This window comes from Haliaeetus albicilla, chromosome 4 (genome assembly GCF_947461875.1).
Source record: "Haliaeetus albicilla chromosome 4, bHalAlb1.1, whole genome shotgun sequence".
In the NCBI taxonomy this organism is placed as follows: Eukaryota; Metazoa; Chordata; class Aves; order Accipitriformes; family Accipitridae; genus Haliaeetus; species Haliaeetus albicilla.
The window spans coordinates 18,732,025-18,753,605 of record NC_091486.1 but is presented as its reverse complement, the minus strand read 5'-3'; the positions used below and the strand labels follow the sequence as shown (position 1 = coordinate 18,753,605).

The 21,581-nt window shown below is 54.7% G+C and overlaps 2 protein-coding genes across 4 annotated transcripts; both read right to left on the bottom strand.

The window, feature by feature from the left end:
• Positions 1-109: 109 nt before the first annotated feature.
• ZFAND2B (zinc finger AN1-type containing 2B) lies at positions 110-6,366 on the bottom strand. Of its 2 annotated transcripts, none has more exons than XM_069781169.1 (9): positions 6,214-6,366; positions 5,245-5,339; positions 4,675-4,806; positions 3,885-4,036; positions 3,285-3,392; positions 3,045-3,114; positions 2,416-2,492; positions 1,736-1,817; positions 110-1,469 (listed from the first exon to the last, which is right to left on the bottom strand). In XM_069781169.1, the coding sequence occupies exons 1-9, from the start codon at positions 6,266-6,268 to the stop codon at positions 1,431-1,433; spliced, it is 810 nt and encodes a 269-aa protein (XP_069637270.1). In that variant the 5' UTR covers positions 6,269-6,366; the 3' UTR covers positions 110-1,430. The 2 variants fall into 2 exon arrangements, with proteins under 2 accessions (XP_069637270.1, XP_069637271.1); XM_069781170.1 differs by having other exon boundaries at positions 1,736-1,814.
• A 434-nt stretch (positions 6,367-6,800) lies between these two features.
• Positions 6,801-21,505, bottom strand: RETREG2 (reticulophagy regulator family member 2). 2 transcript variants are annotated; one of them, XR_011324302.1, is made up of 10 exons: positions 21,154-21,505; positions 18,651-18,757; positions 13,794-13,824; positions 12,876-13,011; positions 11,458-11,542; positions 10,538-10,675; positions 10,105-10,199; positions 9,016-9,151; positions 7,471-8,261; positions 6,801-7,367 (listed from the first exon to the last, which is right to left on the bottom strand). XR_011324302.1 is itself a non-coding variant. In XM_069781164.1 (9 exons), the coding sequence occupies exons 1-9, from the start codon at positions 21,369-21,371 to the stop codon at positions 7,531-7,533; spliced, it is 1,677 nt and encodes a 558-aa protein (XP_069637265.1). In that variant the 5' UTR covers positions 21,372-21,505; the 3' UTR covers positions 6,801-7,530. The 2 variants fall into 2 exon arrangements, 1 of the variants encoding a protein (XP_069637265.1); XM_069781164.1 differs by having other exon boundaries at positions 6,801-8,261.
• Between the last annotated feature and the right edge of the window lie 76 nt (positions 21,506-21,581).

Sequence of the window (21,581 nt, the reverse complement as noted above, 5' to 3'; positions counted from 1 at the left end):
GCACAGCTGGTGCCCGCTTTGCCCCCATGTGTCCCCCCCTTGCACCCCTATCTGCAGAGATGGACCGCTCCAGGCTGGACACCGAGTGAGTGCTCCCCCAGAGCACCTCTGCACCTTGTGCTATGCTTTTATTTTCTCCCAAGCAGCACTTTGACAAGTCTCAGCATTCCCTCAGCCCAGCCTGAACCCACCTCACACCCCAGGGAGGCACTGCCAGCAGAGAACCCCCCCTTGGCTGTATGCTGCTCGCAACAGGACAGGACAGCCCAGCCTGGCCCTGTGCAGAACGAGGCACAGCCCTGCAGGCAGGAGTGGTCCCCCGCAGGGAAGCTTGAGAGAGTGGGTGGGAAAGCAGCATCACTCTGCACAGCTGCAGAGACCACACTCCCCCCTGCAAGAGGCCAGCAGGACGACTACCCCCCCCCACCCAGGGGTCAGGTCCTGCCTCCGAACACCAGCAAGGAAGGGCTGGCTCCAGGCTCAGGGCTGTTTGCAAGAAGGGGTTCTGCACTGCTTCTACCCAGGAGGGGATCCCCCACCCAGCACAGCGGGAAGGAGGGAGACGTTCCTGCCCCAGCACCATTAAAACTGGACCCTGGGATAGTTTAGGGCAGCAGAGAGCAGCCAGCAGCAGGAAGGCGGCTGCAGGCCTGCCGTGCGAGCGACGCTGGCAGTCAAGTCGCTACTGGGGTTACTTTTCAGTTAATGGCCCTTGTTAAATTAAACCAGAAAGGAAACACAGCTCCATTCAGTCTCAGAGAGGTCCTGGGCCCCAGCCGAGTTGGGTAAGGCCCAACGTGCTCTTGTGCATGCAAACAGCAGGGGAGGCACCAAGGGCATGGGGAGCGGGGAAGGGGCTGCCTTCACGCTGCTGGGAGGCCACACATTCAGCCGTGCCATGCCCATGCAAGAGACGGTCCCAGCCACAGTTGCTCTTTGCTGAGGGGCTGGCATGGCCCTCCCCAGAGCATGAAATCCAGCCCCCCACTACTGCAGCAGGCAGCCACATCCCAGCTGTACATCCAAGCACACAGAGATGTCCCCACATGGCACTTCCCTCCCGGCCAGCTCTGCCCTCACCCCACAGTCCAGAAGTGCTAGGAGATGGCCTCAGCAGCTGTGGCTAAGTGCATGCCATGGGCTGCTGCTTGCTTTGGTCAGTGTGCAATCAGCCTCGTCCCACACCGTCTTCACCTCTCCAGGAGCATCAGCAATCCGCTGCACCGATTTTATATGGGTACTAGGGCTGAGGTGTCAGTGTGAATTTGGTGGCTTGCTTACAGCCCCCAGGGAGATGAGTTGTCCCTGGCGAGGGGCTCTTGTCATCAGCATCCAGGCCAGAACCCCATGGCATCCACGTGGGAGGCCAGAGCCGCTCCTCAGGTCACAAGCAGGATCCCACATCCGCAGGCACACCCTGCCTCACCTGCCTAAGACATGCTGCAGTTTGATGGCTTTGAACCGTGCGCCTGGAATGGGAAGAAGCACACAGTGAGCAAGGGAAGACGGGCTTCTTCCTCTGCCCTACAAGGGGGCACATCCAGTGCTCAAGTCCGCAGGGCTGTGTGTTCAGCAGTGACACTGCCACTGCCTCAGGCCAGGCTGCCCTCCTGGTGAGAAAAGTGACCCTAGACAGAGCCCAGAGGAAGCAGAACCCAGGGAGGACCCCTCCTTGACACAGCCAGGCCAGGATCAATCCCACCACGGCACAGAGCTTACAGCCAGCCTCACTCACCTGCCGCTGCGACTGCTGGTATTCGGCTTCACTCGCTGACAGTGCCTGGGCCAGTGCCAGATCCTCCTCCTCCTGCGTGCTGCTGGGGACAGTGGTACATTGTGTGCCTTGGCCTCCCCCAGGCTGACCAGCCCAGCACTCGGAGGCCTTCGGGGTGGCAGGATCTCCTGTCACTGCAACCCTCCAGGACAGCTAAGGGCAGGGAGCAACTGAGGATCACCCTGAACAGGCCAGGCGCTGGGGAGGGACCAGAGGATCCACCTAGGGCTGGCAGCCAGCACCCTGGTCCAAGGAGAACCATGTTAACACCAGTTTGTATGACAGTGCTTTTAGCAGCACCATGTGATGTGTCTGAGGACACCGGCTCCTGGGTGTCCTCTGTGAACACCCCTACTCCACCTCTGTCACGCTCTAGCCACACTCATTAGCTGACAAGTGGTCAGACAATGGTTTGTCCTACTCTGTGCTGTCACCGTCCCTTCCCAGCACCCTGGAGGGCTTGCTCGCTGAACAGAGCTCCCTGATGGCTCTGGACTCTTCCTTTTTTCCCGTCAGCCACACAGAGGCATCATTGGGAGCCACGTGCTGAGAGGAATGTCATCCCAGAGCCACATGATGCTGCCCCAGGCACCTCTCACACGCAGGCTTGGGGCATGACACCACATTTCCCCGGGCTGTACCTGGGTGGCTGCGCTGAGCTGCGTGCTGACTCTGCCAGGGACATCTCCAGAGCTCGCTGCAGTGCCTCTTCCTCGCTCTGAAACAAAACATCTCGTCACCAGCTTGGCCGGGGGTGGCAGGAGGCAGCCCTGAGGGACACGCGGCAGATACAGTCTTGCCTGGCCAAGGGTGGGTGCATCTCCCTTCTCCAAGGCCAAACTCAGCCAAGGTGAAGGCCTTGGGCTCAGGACAGACCTGCAGCTCTCTCTCCCTCTGCCCAAGGGACCGCAGTCCTGCCTGCCAGTGCAGGGGGCATGCTAAGAATACCAGTGTGAAGCAGGTTCCAGTCTCCTCCTCCACCCTTGGCTTGCAGAACAGAAAGACAACACCTGGGGAAAACAGCCAGCACACTTTGTCCTTTTGGGGAAAGCTGAGCACCAAGCACAGCTGAGAGCTGCCATTCGCAGGCACCGGAGCAAACTCTGATGCCCCACTGAGTGTCCAGGATCCCTGTTTGCAAGGGAAGGCCCAGGTGGGGAGCACCGCAGTCACCTACAGACCATGGCTTAAAAAAGCAGTTGCTGCAGTAGCTCCGGAGGGCCCAGGAACCACCCAAACCCACCCCAAATTCCCAGGCCAGGCCACTCACCAGCCCATTCTGCAGCATGACAGCTGGAGGGGAGGTGCTGGGAGTCTGCAACACAGCTGCTCTGCCTCCTCTGCAAACAGGAGAGAAGCTGGGTTATTGTCAAGGCAGGGAGCCCTGGTACAAGCACGCAGCCCTGCTGATGCATAAGAAGCAGGAAGCTCTTGCTCCTGCGTCCCACAGGGAGCCAAGCTGAGCCTGGTTGTGCCCACCTCAGAATTATGAGTCAAGCCATCACATTACCTGGCAGGGACTGGAGAAGAGGGGCTGTCTGCTGGCCGGGCAGCTCCACTGCTCGATGCAGTGACCGTTTTGGAGGAGGATGCCTGGGCTCTCGCAACTGCAGCATGCCTAGGACAGACAGGATGCCTGTGAGCGACTGTTTTACCATCGCAAGCCATCCCTGGGCACTGAAGACCCAAGGAGACGAAGCTGGATAAGCAAGATGCCTCCCTGGCTCCCTGCTCCTCTTCCTCCCAAGAGTACCCATGTTGTGGCTCAGCTACACCCAAGCACTTCAAGAGCCATTTCTCTCCTCAAAACACTGTACCAGGATAGGCAGAAAGCACTGGCTACAGAATAAGGGACCGGGCAGAGAAGCAAGAACAAAACAGCCCACAGGCAGTACCGGCGGCTTTTGTTGCAGGAAGGAGAGACTATGTATACAGCTGTGCTGACTCTACAAACCCTAACGCTGCTGGAGGACACACCGGCACACAGGGCAGCGAATGTGAGAACACAGCAGTCCCAGACAATGGGCTGGGAGTTGCTCGGCTTCTTCCCTGTCACCTTTCTGACAAGCACAGCCCCATCCCTGCCAGCTGTCTGCCCCCAGGCCCTCACCCTGCTTTGGAGAGGGGACGCCCTGCCCCACTGCAGTCATGATCCAGGGGGTGCCGGTGCTTGAGGCAGTAGTTCTTGTGGCACTGGTCACAGATCACCTTCATCATCTCCTTCTGCTTGCAGCCAGGCTTCAAACACTTGTTGGTGAAGATCTGAAAGATGACGTGGTGGTGGTGAAAAGGAACACGCCCTGCAGGGCCGGGGCTGTCCCTTTCCTCCATGCCAGGCCCTGGGCACTGACCAGCTTTCCCCACCAATGCCTCTTCTGTGGGGCTCTGGAGTTTGTTTCTGAATACTAGTTTTCTTTAGATAGTTTATTAGTAATTCACTAGTTTTTCAGTCTCCACAGAACAAGGGTCTCCATGGTCACAGAATGCACAGCAGGAGAGAGACTGTTTCACCCAGGGACTCCTACCTGCCCTGCTAGGGTAGTGGGGACAGCCCAGAGCCCTCCAACTGCTGTTCAACTGGATTCCTACAGGGCCAGCTCCCTGCAGCAATTTTCTCTCCTGGCAAGATGGGGCAGCTAATTGCATTTTCCTAATGGCAGCATGCAGTTTCCCATCCTCACATCCCATGCGGCTGCCCAGCCCCACTCCATTGCTACCTCAGCCCCAGACTCACACCACAATGCCCTGCAGATGCACACACCTCCAGCTCACCAACCCTTCCAGCCCACAGCCTGTGCAAACAGAGACGGCCCCGGGCAGGGCCGAGTCGTGTGCTGTTTTCATCCCACCCCCAGCCTTCGGCAGGGACCCAGAGGAGCTCAGCAGGGCCGGGTTCCTACCTTGCGCTTGCGCTGTGCAGGGTCGGACTTGCAGTCACGGTCAATGTGCTCACCCACCACGACATCAGGCATCTCCCCCCGCCTCACGGGGACCGGGGTGTTGCAGAGGGGACACACGGGGACCTGCACATCCTGCAGAGACAAGAAAAGGGGGTTGGGGGCACATAGCTGGGCAACCTCAAGTGCTGTGGGGCCATCTCTCTCCCTTTGAGGATCTGCCTGCCACGGCTTCCACAGGGTTACCTGTGGTTTGAGAATTGGCTCACCACCCTCCAAACAGCTTGCTGTCTCCGACCCAGCAGGTGCGACAGGCACGGACACACACTCTGGGAAGGCGAGACAGTAGGGCTGGGAGATTCCTAAACCATTCCACCCAGTGGCAGAGGGCGGGCTGGAAGTTTGCAGCACTGAGATACAGATCCTGGCTTTCAGGAACACCTCCAGGCTCAGGGCACATCCCAAGGGGAATTGCCCAAGCCACCAAAGAAGTCACAAATTATTCTGATCCCCAGCTGGGAAAGCTCAGCAGCTCCGTGCGGGAGGCTGGCTTTGACCTCCTCTCTGGCTTACCTTCTTGTAGGCAGAGGTGCAGTTGTGCTGGGCGTAAGCGATGTGGTCGGTGCAGAAGATCCGCTCGCAGGCGTCGCACTTCAGGGGGAGGAAGTCTGGGAGTGGGGAGAGGCGGCGGGCAGAGCACCCCGAGGTCAGCGCTGCCCGCCTGCGGCCCGGGGGCCTCCCCGACTTCCCGAGGGCACAGCCCTGACCCTCGGCCAAGCCGGGGCCGCTCCTCTCTTCCCCCAGCTCCCGGCACGGAAACAAAAGGGCTGCAGGCCCAAAGCTACGTCTTCAGAAACCCCTGCGGCTCCTCCTCAGAACACGCCCCCGCCACCCCCCGGGTTCGGGAGTAGCATCCCGAAATCATCCCCACCTCCCCGGGGGCTGCTGGCCTCAAGCCAGAGCCAAGCGACGCCCTCGCATCCACCACGGGGTTCACCCACCCGGGATAACGGCTGCCGTGCTCCCCGGGAGGAGGCCGGGCCCCCGGAGAGGCCCCCTGGGCACACCGCCGTGTCCGCCCCCCCCCCCCCCCCCGCAGCCTGCGGCACCGAGGACCGGCAGCCGGCGTGCCCGCCCGGCCCCCGCCCAAGAGTCGTTCCCCGCGCTGCCGTCTCGCTGCTCCGCCGGGCAGAGGCGGCGGCCCCCGGCTACCGGCAGCCGCCTCCGCCCTGGCGGGGGGGGGACGACGACACGGGACGGGACAGGACGGGACGCGACGCGGGAAGGCGCGGAGACCGCGGCCGCCCCGCGCCCCTCCGCCAAGGGCAGACAGGGCAGCGCGACCGGCCCTCCCCCCCCCCACCACACCGAGCGGGCGCCCGTCCCCCGCCCCGCCGCCTCCCCGCTCCGCGGAGGCCGGGCTAGCCGGTCCGCGCCGCCTAGGCCCGGGCCTGCGGCCTTGCGGCTGCCTCGCCCGGGGGAGAGCGGGGCCCGGCCGCCCCGGCAACCCCTCGCCCCCCCGGTGCCCCCGTCGGCCCTCACCCAGGCGCTGGCAGGCGGGCCAGGAGCAGTGGGCGCCCAGGTCCGGGAACTCCATGGCGGCCTCCCACCGGCACCGGCGGCTCGCGCCGCGCCCGCTTCCGGCACGGCGTCAGGTGGGGCGGCCCTCGCCCCGCCCCCGGGCGGCCCTCGCCCCGCCCCGCCGCTCCCCCGGGCAGCTCCGTGGAGCCCGACCCCGGCGGCGCCGGGGGGTGGGTGGGGGGGCCAGGCTGAGGGCAAGGGGGAGCCCAGGAGGGCCAGCGGCAGGCAGCGGGGGGCGAGCAGCGGAGCCGTCCTGCCGCTGCCCTGCCAGCAAGAGGCGAGACTGCCCAGGCGGGACAGCTTAAACTCGGGGAGTTTCCCTCCACCCCTCCCCTGCCCCAGCCCCCCCCCCCCCCCCCGACCCAAAAGAGACACAGAACACGGATCCTCCGCTGTGTAACAGCGCTCCGGGCTCTCTTCAAGCCACTTCAAAATCTTCAGGTGCCACGCTACTGCTGCCCAGCTCAGCACGGAAGGGGCGCTAGCAGGGTCAGCGGTGTGGACGGCGAGAGGTGCCCCGGAGAGGCCACGGCAGGAAGAAACGCGAGTACTGAACAGGGCCAGGAGCGAATTTCATTGATTGCAAAAAACTCCGCAGCCACCCAGTAGCAGAACTCAAATCAGACAGACAAAAAACAGGTATCGCCCGACACCCTGTTCCAGCAGTGACGTGAAAGATGGTGACAAGTTGCAGAAGGGGTCTCTTCGCTGCACAGCGCCTGTCTGCTTTTGTCCCCTTACTGCTACCCTCCCCTCCAAAGACCTCTTTCCCTCCGCTAGCCCCCGAGAGCCAAGTTTGACTGTGCACCCCACCCCTCCCCCCAAACGAAACCAATGAAAGTTAAAATTATTTACACTTTGAGCCATTTAAAAACCCAATAAAATAAGATTGCATATGTCCTACTGGGGATGTGGGTATTAGCAGCAGCTACAGCTAGCTCGGTACTCTGCGTGCAAAACGAAAGACAAACAGAAGACAGACCAAAATACTGCACCATTACTAGGAAGCGTTTGCTGGGGTTGGTGTTTCGATTGTGGCGTAAGGCTTCTAGGAGCCGGCTCTTCCCCAGCCGCAGGGCAGGGGCATCTCCCGCTCAGCCAGCGAAGGCCGGGCTCTAGAAGGATGGAAAGGATTCGTTATTCCAGACACAGCACATTAACACTGACGCGTTTCCATCCCAGTCAACACAAACATCTAAAAACCCACTGCATGTTCACCGTGCAAGTTCTTCCTTTTTTCCAGTGACAATGGAGGAAAAGGGGGCGCATGAAGAAGACCTAAGACATAGATGCTGCTGTCATCACTGCCTCCTCCTCATCTCCTTGCTTTGGCAGCTCAGCAAGCGTGGGAGAGGGGGGAGCCGGAGTGGCAGGAGACTCTTGTGCTTCCTGCTCCTCTCCGAGCCCCAGCTCTACATCCATTTGCTCCAGCTCCCCCTGATCCAGTAGCTCAAAGTCATCTGCTTCCTCCTCATCCTCTGGTGAAGCTGCTGTCTCTGTCTCCACCACTTCGCTCTCTGACAGCTGTGCTTGGAAGCTCAGTTTCTCTTCGGGCTCGGTGGGGAGGAACTCGGAGAGGGAGGGCCCCTCGCTGGCCTCCGAGGACCGCAGCAGGGCAGAGAGGGTGTTCTGCACGGCCGTGGTAATGGCAGTGGTGACGATCTCCTCGCTCAGCGTGTCAATGCAGATGCCCAGGCCTGGGGCAGGGACAGTCTTTGGCTCTGCGTTGCCTCCTGCCACTTGCCCGCTCCCATTGAAGTGCGTATTTACAAAATGGAGAGGAGATGCTAGGCGAAGGATGGAGAGGTCAGAGTCCGCGGCCTCCTTCTCTGCCGAGTCCAGCTCACGGGCAGCGTGAGCAAGCTCAGGACCCAGAGGCACACCAAATGCGTCTTCATCGCTCTGTGGTCCCAGGTCTCTGGAATGATATTCTTCCACGGAGGGAAACTCTGCCAGGTCCTTGGAAAACGACTCCTCCGGCTCACTGTGCAGGCTCTGCTGATCCAGGTCTGAAAGGCACCAGCATTAAGGCGCAGGTCCCCTCACCTTGACCCAGGGCACTGACACCTCCCACCCACCTCCCCCCAGCTGACAAACCAGGGCTCACTTTTGGGCATCCTCCCAGCTCTGGGAGCACAGCAGGAAGGGGTCTGCAGTTATTCCCTTCTCCCAGTGGCACAACTCACATGGAGTGTCCCTTTTCTCATCCTGTTCTATGTGCTCTGTGCTCAGAGAGGAATTTCTTCTCCAGCTCACAGTCTCTGCATCTAGAGCCCTCCACTAAAACCCACAGGGTCAGGGAAATTGTGCTTGCAGCACGTCACCTGCCTGTTCCTCTTGACACTCAGGTGACCACATCCGAGTGGTTACCTTCATGTTCCTCACCACTAACCAGTCTTTCTCTGAGCTTATAAGTCTGGCAGGGTGGAGCATCTGACCTGTTTCACCCAGCATCATAGATGGGCGTGTGACTATACCATGCAATTATTTCTGCGGGACTTTGTGGATGGCCTCACTCCCTTGCTAGAGTCACGAGAGAGTGTCGCCTTGTGGGGCAGTAATCAGAGGCCAATGTTCACTCAGGACCAGCTCATGGTCAGCCATGAAGCCAGGGCATCCTGTGCTGCTATTACTGCTTCTTCCTTTCAATGCTCTTCCCCCTGCAAATAGCTGGTTCCTTCCCTGTCCTCCCATTTGGAGGGCCAGTTGTTCTGGGACAAAACACCCAGGGTAAGGAAGGCAGCAAGGTGTCCCATCTCGTACCTTCAGAAACGTCCGTCAGCTGTGGGGTTGTAGCCCTTGAGACAGAAAAGCCCCCACTCTCCAGGATGGAAGCCTCTTCATCAGAGAGCTCAGAATCTGTGATGGACAGTGCCAGGGCAGTCTTCTTCACATCCACCTGCATGGGATGAAGGCAGAGGGACAAATTCCTGGGTGTCTGACTACCAGTGCTGCCTACGGGCACCTCTGCACAAACCAGAGCTTCCAGGCAGAAGTGCTTGCTGGAGGGACAGTACACTGCACAGGGACAGTATGAAAGCAGGAGGGGGCTGGGCAAAGTGCTCATTGCACTGCCAGGGAAGGGTAGCCTCAGCTCACTGGCTTTTCTGCAATAATTCACTGCCTGAAGCTTTGCCTGCTCTCAGTGAAGAACCCGAAAGAGCCAGCACAAGATGGGATCAGCCTGTAGGAATCTCAGAAGGCTTTGATCCTTCTTCCTCTCCTGGGATCACCAAGGAGCAGAACACCCCTTCCCTTTTGCATTCATGCTGAGCCCAGTGAAGCCTGCTACAAGTAGCAGCGGTTCAAGTATCTGCATTCCTTTGGAAGCTGAAGCTTCCCACCTCACAGCCCAGCTACATGCCCGGAGTTCCTGTAAACGAAGACATTTGGTGTGTTTCTGTGGTGCACATGTAGAAAAGTCACACCCAGTGTGACTGAGAGCACGAACTGTGTAAGAGACACTAGTGCTGCTCGTGAACCTTTTCCAGTGGTGACGAGCCTCCGCACATTACACCAGGAGAGTTGGTTTCTTTAGGAGACACTCACATTCTCTGAGCATGAAGCATAACCATCAAAGCAATTCTGCAGGTCAGCAGGAGGCTGGAGCACAGCTTGCCCTGTCCTGCTACTGCATCACCAGCCCTGTGGCACTGAATTCTCAATACCCAGATTGGAAACAATGGCCTTCATCAAACAAATACTCTTTTCCCCTTGGGATTCTGCAAATAAGTGACTTGTTGCTCTGCTGTTTGTTTTCAATGCAGCTGTACTCAGACCACCCATTGCCTCTCAAGCTGCTACAGACCAGACAGGAGGGACTGGTTCCTGCTCAGCTCTTTGTGCTCTTACCACTGGGGAGAAGCCTGATAGCTCTGCCTCACTCTCACTCTCCGTCTCTGCTGTTGGCTCATCACCTGCTGCAGGCTCACTCTTCCCTTGTCGCTCTATGAGAAAGAGAAGAAAGGCTTTACATGAGACTGAAGGAATTTTATGCCTTTATACATCACTTTCCCACTACTTCTACTACCCTGTGAAACTGCACAGGTTTCCCAGAAGCCCAGGGTTCCCAGAGACAACTGTAACCTCTTGCTTTTATTTGCTGTTCCCAGGATCACTGGCCCAGTTGCTCTCTCCAGAACCCTCAAGTTTCAGCCTGTTTTCCCCTGCTCCGCTGCAGCTTTTCATCACACAGTGTTGGCAGATGTGGTCTCCTATTGTCCCTTTGCTAGGGCTCCACCCTGGGAGTACGGCACCAGAAAAAGTTAGAGAGGTGGGTCCTTACTCTTCTTCTCATGCTTGTGGTGCAGCGTCTCTGCCTTCATACTGTAGTCCAGTTTCATCAGGACAGGCTCCAAACGTGTGTACATCCTCTGGATCAGCTCATGGTAGACCACCAGGGGCCAGAGCAGAATGCTGAGCACTGCGGACACAGGATACGGGTAGTGTGAGAGACAAATGAAGCGCAACCCAGCTCTTCACAGGGCACCAGCAAGAAAAACTGCATCAAGGGAAGTGCAGTTGAATGGCACTTGCTTTCCCATCTGACTCTGCCTAAAATCCTCATCCATAGCTATTCTTACTCATTCCAAAGCTGCTTGATTAACCAGGTTTTCCTAACAGATCTCTGTTAGGATACAGATTTATGTTAAGATGAAGCGTAAGCCCTCCTCTTCAGCCACTGCATCCCAGCCCCAACATGCAATAGAGGCCCTAAAATGAGGTTATTAAAACTAAAAATCACCAGAACTTTTATAAGGGTAGCAGCATAGAGCTCATATGTAGATGCGCTAGCAGCAGACCACCTGAACAGTCTCCAGAGTTAGCAAGGACTCATGAAGCAGTGAAAAAGGTCTTATTTACCAAACATGCAGCTTCTTTAAGAACTCTCTCGATATGGATTTGCCCACTCTAGGAACTGAGAGACTGCAGCTTTTTGCTTCCCTGGAGCCTCACCAGCACAGCCCCAGGCATGGGTAGAAGAGGAAAGCAATGTTTTAGCGACAGCTCCCTCTCCTGACTTTGCCACTATACTGCATGCACACACTTAAAGCAAGAGACTTCGCAGAGCACATTGCCTGTATTGATTAATCATCTAGCACAGATCCCCTCAAGAAAACCACAAATATGCTTCTACCAGCATATCAACAGCACAGTTAGGTCATGTTTCAGCTTAAGTCAGACAAGAGAGTTGCTTATACTCACAAATGATGTAGGAGATCATTATGCCTGGAACATAGTGTCCAACTACAGCCAGAACCAGGCAGCCTGAACACACACTCATGCAGAACTGAAGGAAGAGAGAGGAACAAACAGAAGTGACAAGAGGCAGAGATACATCTATGCAACCAATGCAGGAAACCCAGTTAGAGCAAAATGAGGGATGCTCCTAACAAAGTCAGTACACCAGCTTTGCACTGAGTACATTCAGATGCTGACAATCACAACTCAGCTTGGTTGGGTTAAGCTGTAAGCATTAGGGGGTTCAAGCGCAGGAAGACCAAGGTAACCCAACATCCCAATAAAAAGAACCAAAACTTGATTGGACAGTTCTTTATGAGGTAAATTATGTTCCTTGAGGCCAGGATGGGATATTGCAAATTGCCATTTTAGAATACATCTCTCCTGCAGAGCTCAGCACTTTTAAGAGAAGTCCATACTGTCCCGACAGAGACAGGAAGGTGTTATAGGGTCACCAGATGCTGTGCCACTGCTATGCCATAAACCAGCTGGCAGAAGCATTAGCAGAACCCACGCTCCCACCAGACCAGGACCTTCCTCCTCTGGAAAAAGTGGAAGTATAATGGTGCAGCCCTGATGGCTTGTCCTGCATTCTCCTGGGGAGGGGGAGAAGTGAGAACAGACACCCTGCAAGCCAGGGCATGGGTTCAGATATTGACTAAATCCAGCAATGAAGAGTTTCATTCATATTGGAAAGGGTCTACAAAAGCTAGGGCCCTCTAAGGGCTTTACTGCCAATGAGTTCACGCTTTATGGGCACCTTGGTCCTGGTCTCCTACTTGCTGTAGTTGGGACAGTGTTTTAACAGAAGAAGAGTAATCAGCAGTGATAGAAACCCACTCCTTTTGGCACACTGGACCCCAGCAAGCCTGATACAATCTCAGTGGCTGGTCTGTCCTATTTTTTGTGATGGTAAGGCAACTCCTGTCTACAAACCCTTTCCAAACAACACACGTCACAGCCATCAGAACATGGTTAACGACAAGTTTCCATGCACTCAGAAACACCTCTGCATTTGGACTTGGCTAGCAAAATAGGTAGGACCAGCTTAAGAATGGAGCCTGTGAAAGGGGCAGAGACTGTAGGCTCCTCTTTTTTCTCCCCACTCCCAATCTAAGAGCTTCCTTTGCATGCTAAGAAATAAAACTAAGTATAGCTAGCCAATCACAGATGGGGTTAAGTTCAGCTCCAGTTCACAAACACTGGAAGCCAATTACTCATTATTTATGCTTCCCATGGCTTAGAGTCTGAAAGGAATGAACAGCAAATGTTAAACAGGGACAGCAATTGTAAAAATATTGATTTTGCATTCTTCCATCTCCTAGGCCACTAGTAATGGAAATAAAAGCCCCTGCGCAGAAGTGTAGGTATCTCCAGCTTACCTTGGCGGGATTTTGCCTCTTGTACTGTAGCAGTTCCTGCAGGTACAGCCTGAAGGTGACCCAGCTCTCTGCCAGACAGTGGCACAGCTCAGGGACACTGAGCAGGTGAGGTTGTGCCCCTGAAGTCACCCCCTCACTAGAGACAGACAAGAGCAAGACAAGAACAAGACGACAATCTTTGAACACGGTCTGTTTTGCTGCGGGGTGGGGAGGGGGGAGGGTGCGGCGCAGAACATCTGCACGGGGAAGCAGAGATCCCTACCAAAAGCTTAACAATACTGATTGCATCTTCAACTGAACTATGGAAGACACTTGATTTAGAGATACTTTTTTCCTTTAATCAGGAAGACAGCCAAGAGACACATGAGCCAAGCAGCAGCAGCAGCCACTATGCCACAACATCCCCATGCCACAAGCCCACAATGCAAAGGGGTTTACTCAAAGCCACACAGACAGAAATGCTGGAGGTCAAACTAGCTATGTGGCCTCCTCTGGCACCACATCCGAGGTAGCCAGAGTGTGGTGCTCAGACCTATAACCATGGCCAAGCACGGGATGCAAGCTACGCCACCGCAGACAGCACGTATGGCCTGCAAAAGTCAGTCTTGGGGATTTCCTTCTCTCTGGAGGATTCTTAAAATAGTCCAGGACAGATCTAGGGAAGAAACCTGAGAGTTCCTAATGTCAGAAGCACTTGAGCTTTATTGCTACTGAAAGAACACTAGCTTTCCCCAGAGTCTCAAACTGTGGCTCCTGAGCTGATAAGCAGCTCCCAGTGCAGGAGAAACCGCTACCAATGTTTCACAGCAGGAGCCAGGCAGTCTATCGACAACAGCAAAAAGAGCATGTGAGATCACCACACTAAATTAAGGCTTCCCCAGTCTCCCCTCTCACCGAAAAACACATCAGTGAGCTTACCTCTCCCCTCCCGGCTCCTCCGATGGCTGTGCTGTAGAGAGAACACAGCAGATTAGTCAGCCAAGTGAAAAATACAACCTGACATTTTTACCACTTGAACAGAGCAGAGCTGGAGATGTATCATCCTGAGCTAGGGATGCATTCTGGGGACCTTCTTCATGCTCTCACGCAAGCAGGAATCACTGGCTTGGAGTCTGAGCTGCGCAAGCTTCAGTGAGACTTGGAGCAGCCAGAGCACTGGTCTCAGGGTGCCCCAGCATACCTTGCAACCTGTGTTGACAAACATGTGGCATGACACTCATATCCGAGGTGCACCCTGCTGCTAGCATGTGGACTCTCTGCTGCAGAGATCGCACAGCTTGCCCCAGTGTCCCATGCGCCTGGGCAGTGCCATCCCTGGGGCAGCTGCCTAGCCCTTGTCATTCTCAGAGGGCTGCCAGCATGGTTCCTGAGCTGGGCAAAGCTTCAGCTCTTGCCTTGGAGCTCAACATGGCACTAGCAGGTCTGAGCTGCATTTCCCACTGACCAGACCAGACCAGACCACAGTCCCTGGCAGGATGCTGTGTACAAACACCAGAGATCTCCCTGCTGTCTCTGTCCTTTCCCACGGAATTAAGTAACAAATAGCAGTCTCATGTCTAATTATCTAATTTTAGGGCTCTTTTATGTCCCCTGACAGCCCTTTGTGCCAGGCACAGATATAACTACACTCCTAAGGTCTGGCAGTCTGGATAAGAGCAAGGGAAAGCTGCTCCCATTCTTCTCTGCACCCAACCCAGTGATGATCAAACAGGGACTTACTCCATGCAGTACTGAAGGAAGGAGCAGTGTTTCAATGGCAGAGATCACAGATGATTATGCTCTGCCTTTAGATATCTAGAGGAAAAAAACCCCAAATATTTCTATGACAACTGGAAGTCATGAGCCTGGCTGCCCACGGATTTGGGTGTCCTGGCTAGCTGACTAGTGTCTGAGGATGTACAGGGCTCAACCAAAGCTTGTGCAGCAACATAGTCTTTATAAGTCTCCTTTGTTTAACAAGCCCTGATCATGCTGTAAAGGCCCCTTGAGGTCTACCCTCCTCTACCTGTCAGCCTAATGTCCTAAAGCTGGTAGGGACAGATACATCTTTGATGCTGTCTGGCCAACAGCAAACTTGGTTCAGGCCATCCAAGAGGTTCTAAAAATCAGTGCGACCCTACCCCGAACTGCACGTCACCACGTAAAGAGGACTAAGATAAAGGTAGGGAGGTCACGTTCGAAGTCCAGGCTACTTGTTGGAAACAGGCTTAAAAACACAACATGAGCAAAAAGGGGTCTGAACCCTCCCTGGAGTCACCAGCCAGATGCAAAGCCCAAGAATGGCAATGACTCCCCCAAGGAAATACACATAAGAGGTGAACATCCATCACTGCCAACACCCAGTGAAACTTCAGACTCCAGTTCAAGCCACGGAAGAGAGCAACTGCTTGTAGCAGCCTTGCCACCGTCCTTCCAAGACACAGGTTGTTGGGCCAAGTATGTCAGACTCCTCCTACTGCTGCAGGCACTGCACCAGCCGGCTCACACAGTGCAGTGGAGCGGGAGGCCATCCGCCCAGGGGAGGAGGCAATTCTTTGAGAGCGTGACCCAGATTTCCAGTAATCAGGCCTGACAAGAAGAGTCAACTGCTCTCAGACTGGGCTGCCCATCCATTCCTCTGCCTGTGGCTGTTCGGCATGGCGGCTGGCGCAGTTGGCAAGCGCTGCTCACAAAGGGAGCTTGGGGTGCGAAGTGAGTATTATGGACTCAGCTCCACCCCCCCAGGTTCTCTCACGCAACTGCTGTTGCTGTATTTTGTTATTGTGGTCAGGAATCTAAAGCTGCTTAATCGCAGCACACAAATCCAGATGTATCTCAAAGCCTCATCTATTACCTGCACTAAATCACCAAATAAATTACATTTGGCACTGGTCCATCTGTGATGGCTGGCTATAGCGGTTGTAGCAGCTACCAAACAAGGTGCTGGGATGCTTGCCATACTCTGCTGGACAGATATGCCACCAACACAGCAAGCGGGATGGCACAGGAACCCCACTCCTCTCCAACTGGCTGCAGTAATCCAAGCCATCCAAAGTATGCCAGCAGAGGGAGTGAAACAGTTCTCCTCAGTTGCTTCTGAAGGTTTCAGAGACACTTTGGGGATCTGCAGAACATTTCAGCGGGCTGCAGAGTGTTCACGTGATTTCAACTATCTGGCAAAACACAAGCTGTCTTTAAAATCAACAGTACCTTGCTTCCTGTAGTAGAATAGTCTGCCTGCTGTCCATCCCAAAGCACTGGAGTCTTACACCAGTTGGAGGAGCAGCCCAACCACAAAAAACCTAGAGCATTTCTGACAGGACACATTCACTTAGGTAAGGCTTAACTGCAGCCTGTGCTGCAATACTGTCTAGCACTGGTACAACTAAGCCAGCAAGCAGAACATCCACAGCTGGCCTCAGATCATCAATAACCAGCTGAAATCTTGCTGTGGGCATTTCACACCGCATTGTGGATTAAAACAAACCACTTGACATACACCAGACTCTTCTGGGAGACCAGTCAGCTGTGCAAGAGTTTAGGTTACATGTTGGTACTGACAAATTATCACTGATGGATTCCTTGGCTCTTAAAGGTTTTCAACGCTTCCTCAAGAGGCATTCTTCATCTTTGTGTAAACTTTAGCTAGAAAGCAGGGGGCCTTTTAAAGGAGTACCAACATTAAATTGCAATGCAGGCTTTGCTAAAGCTCTTCCACGCTACCCTCTCCTGTGCTGACCAAACCACAGGTGCCAAACAATGGTACAGAAAACAACCCTACTTGATACCCATTTCAGGAGAAAGTGGAGGTGTTTTCTAAGTCCTTAAACAATATTTAAGTGGAACCCCAAGTGGAGGCAGTTACATATGGAGAAAATACCCTGTGTGGGAGCTAAAGTATGCAGTCCCTTCTGACAGGACCTAAAAAGGCTGTGCATCTCGCTGCTGTTAGCATGTCCCTGATCACAGTGTGTGAGTAACTGCAAAATACATGCTGAGGTTTCAGCATTCCTTCAGAAGTGATGTTATAAGCAGTCACCCGAGACATACAGAACTGCCACAAGCTGAGGTTTGTGTATATATGTGCTGACTCTTGAAGGTGTGGTACTGACCTACTTCCAAAAGCTCCTGGAAAGGCTTACAGGAAGCACTGAGGAGGAAAGCCACAAAGCTACAGCTCTGCTTCAGCGGGAAGCAAGAGCCACACAAGAACCCCTAAGTATTCAGCAGTGCCAATTCAACAGGAGGCCCCTCAGGAACGCAGAGCACCGCTCCTTCCTTGCGGACGCTGAGGAAACACAGTCCAGTGGACCATGTCAATATCAGGGCTGTGACCTAACCAGGCACATCAGAAAGGTGTCCCTGTTCTTTGCTGTCAGCAGCAGAAAAGCAGCAAGGAGGGAAATATAAGGAAGAACACAACTGAGGATCAGCTCAGTAGGATGTGCACTGACTTCTTCCAGAGCTGGTGACACAGGATGAGCCTAACCCCTGATGTGTTGTTTTGTTTGTTTTTCTTTTTTATTCCTCACTGTTCTGCATCACATAAATAAATTTCAGTATGGATTTCCTATTTCTTCTGTGATAACACAACTTTTACAGGCCTGGTACTTGCTGGAGCGATTCTACCCCCACCTGCCTCAATGACACCATTCTGTATTGGACACTAGGCTTTTGCATTTCTGGACATGTTTCAAGTGAGATGTTTTGGGTTGGCTTTAAACTATTCCCTTAAAAAACCAATGTGAATAAGCAGGAAATTAAATTGGCAAGTCCAGTTTAGCTGCCTAGTTACTTGAACCACACAAAGCAAACAGTTTCAAGACTACAGCTGAAACATATCTAATCTTATCAGGACTTCTGTGAAAGCACCCTTTAAGTCAGTACCCTTTCAGGTCAAATAAAGGGCACCTTACAAACACACATATAGAGGGGCTTTCATTCAGAAGCCCTCCCTAGAGTAGGGGGGCAGGGATGGAGGGCTCCAAGCTGCCTTTGAACAGCAGCAGTAGATGCAGTAGGCAGGTCTGGGTCCAGTCATTTAATAAACTCCAATGAAGGAGGCACTCAAAGCAGACAGCAGCCAATCTATGCTTATCATCGTTATGAGGCTATTCCTCTTGTTGCTTTTGTGTCTAATGTTGGCAAAGACCCTTCAATAAATGGGAAAGATAAGCTAAGTGATCAGACTCACCCATTAGCTGGAGACCAGATGCTGTTCAGTACAGGTACAATACACTAACTGGCCCTGCTGTCAGACCTCATCATCCATTCTACTACCTGCCTCAAGGAGAAGTTGCTCTCGTCTGCTCTGTCTCTTTCAGGCCATAAGCCCACACTGCACTTAACTAAAACCAATACACTTCAACACAACATCCCCCCCCCCCGCCCCGTTTCCTTCCCCCAGGTCAGCTGGCCATATATGCTCAGACCTGGAACGATCTTTTTGCCATGACATTTGCAGGAGAGAAAGGACACAGCAGAAACACTGCATCATCATGGTCACCAGCTTCCTTGACAAGTTAGCTGGGCCCCCTTAGTCACTCTCAAAATGAGCCACTCCCAGAACTTCTCAGCACTGGGAGCAATTCCCCCCATGCCCACAATATTAGGATACATCCTAATACTCTGACACAAATAGGCAAGAGGCAGCACCAGTACCAAAGCCTGCAGTTACAGTAGGAACAGAGCTTATGTGACCTATGAGAGAGCCAGGAAAGGACCAGCTGTGGCCATAGCCCAGCAGCTGGTAACACCAGAACTGTGTCACTAGCTACACTACTCCTCATCACATACCTGAGAAATCAAACAGGAACCGGGGCTTCCACCTCTCCAGCAAGAGGATGCCAAGAAGGGACATGCTGAGGAGAAAGAGGGGTCTCAGGGAGGTGGAAGAAAACAACCTAGAAATCAAATGAGAAATTGTTAGGCAGGAAAAAGGCAGCAAGTTACTGCTCTTCATGAGCAAACAGATATGGCTCAGTGTACGGAAGAGCAGAAATATCCAATTGCTACCGGCCACTGCAGCAAGCATTGTACTCCGCAGACACCCACCCCCGCCACAGCACGTTCTCAAATGGCGCCTTTGCCCACCACCAGACAGCTGACTACCTGTCATCTCCCAGCGCTCTCCTCCCCTGCTTCTGAGCTCCTCCTTCGGTTGTAAAACAAGGCTAATCCTCCCTTGTACAAGTCCCTCCGAATCCTCAACGTGGAGGCTCTAGATAACATAAATACAGATTGCTGTAGCAGAAGACTGGTTGAGAATCAGCCTGTTTGCTGAAAACTTATGTCCTATTTGACATCACAAGGTCCAACATTACCTGCAGGTAGCACCAAAACACATACTGCACCTGCTGCTAGATGCCTGTTCTTTTATCACAAACCTCTCCCCATTTCATCAGAGCCTAGCACTTAAACGGTTTAGTTGCTCACTTGACTCTATCGTAAAACCTTTCATGTCCCTCATCAACACATTGGTTTGAGCCAAATGCCAGCTCACACAATACTACTCACACATAGTCGCACAATCCCACCAACAAAGAGTTTATCTCCCCACTCCATATAGATTCAACAGCAAAGGTTCCAGGGTGGCACTTGTGCCAGCAGTGGCTGTCTGCATTCCTCCTTTCCTCCAAGCAAGTGCATCAGCACTTCCCTCCAGCTCACAGGAGCTGTTTTTAAGTCACTCCAGAAACAAATGCCGGGGAAATGCATTCACCCTCACCCCTTTAATGAACAGTCCTTTCCAGAAAGGAAGAGCCACTCCACTATTTTACCTTGCTCCTCTTCAGCAAGTATTTGCCAGTAACTAATCTCAAATGCATCAAACAATGATCGGAGTCAGAGAGCATCCTGCCATGCAGCACAGGGAAGGGCTGTGCTTCTCACCAAGCCACAGTCAGAGTTACAGGACTTGGAAGCGAGATCTGCCTCACTGGGCAGCACAGAATGAAAGCCGCACACTTTCCATGGGCTTACAGGACCTAAAATGACCTAAACAACAATGTTTTTATCCCTTCCCATTGGACAACGATTCTGTAGCTTAACCTATCAGCTCTGGAAGAATTTCCTCCTCTTCTGCCTCATTTATGGATTGCAGTTGAAGGATGCTGGCTGAATCCTCCATGGGACCGTAAATAATTCCTTCCGCTCCATGATATTTAAATCTCTCTCTGCTGTCCCATATTCTGGGCACCTTTTGTTCTTCTTGACCTTTTTACACACAGTCCCTTAGCTATCATTGTCTACCAGCCCTGCCATCTCATGGCACACCTCTCCCCCTCCCAGAACTTCAAAGCTCTGCTTTCAGGCCTTTCCAGCCGGTAGAGGACTCCAAAACCATTTAAGCACCTGGCTACCACGTACACCTCTGATAATCGTATGGATGAGGGAGCAGAACGTAAGCGGCCTCTTCATAGTAACTTCAAAGGCTGTTTAGTCACATACTTTTCCCTTCTCTGACTTCAGAGTCTGTCCCTTCCTATTTAATCTGCGACCAACGTTTAACTCTTTCCCTGGCCAGTTTTGACCTTTTCTGCTGTGAAAGCCACTGGCTGAGAGCGTTTTTGCCAGTAAAACTGACTCACTGTTTATACAAACAAACAGGATGTTTTTCATTCCCATCCACAGCTGGGCTCTGCCACTCACATTCCCAGCTCCTCGTGCTGCTGCCCTGACTGAGAGGCAGAGGAGAAGGGAAGGCAGGGCAGGGGGGATACACTCGCACCCAAACAGAGCAGCCTCGGCCTTCGTGAAAAATCAGCACCCGTCAGAAAAAGATCAACGAGCAGAAGGGCTTAAATAAAACGCCGCACGGCAGCCTGCCACTGCAGGAGGCCATGGGGCTCACTGACCGCGATTACCAGGTGAAGCGAACCGATGAAGCACAGAAGCAAAAATTAACCAGAAACGTGCCTAGGCGAGCCTCCAGTTGGGCCCAGCTGCATTTTATTATCGCAGGGCAAACCCTGCCCGAGCTCTTGGCGCTTTCTCCCCTCAGGGAGGGGCCTGTTTACGCTTGTCGGCGGAAAACAACACGGTTGCTCCCGGCTGAGCACATCCCACGGCGTTACGGGGGGCAGCTGCCCTCAGCTTTGCCGCACGAATACAGACCGCAGGCACCCCACAGGGGACCGCCACCGACCCCGAAGGCTCACAAGCGGCCCACCCGCCAGGGCCGAGGGCCGGACGAGCAGCACCCCGACAAGCCGCCCAGCCTCCGCGGCCTCGCCCCGCTGCCGCCCCGGCCCCGGCCCCCTCCCCGCCGCCGCCGTGGCCTACCCCCGCCCCAGCTCACCAGAGGGCCCCGCCGAGCGCGGCGGCGGTGACCAGGCTGTGCAGCGGCCTCTCCCACACCAGCAGCCGCTGCGCCGCCGCCAGCGCCGCCTCCCAGCCCCGCAGCCGCTGCCGCAGCGCCGCCGCCAGCCGCGCCGCCGCCGCCGCTGCCGCCTCCTCCTCCTCCTCCTCGGCCGCCGCCGCCGCCGCCGCTGCCTCCTCGGCCCGGCCGCTCGCCATGGCTGCGGGGGGGGGAGAGGGAGGAGGGGGAGGACGGACCGCTGTCACCGCCGGCGGGAGGAGGGGCAGGGAGCGGCGAGCGCTGCACCGGCCCGGGCGGGCGGCACCGCCTGAGGGGGACCGGCGGCCGCTGGCGCCGCACGCATGCGCAGCCCGCCCCGCCGCGGAGGAGGGACCGGCCGCGCGTGCGCTCCGGGGCGGGCGGGGAGG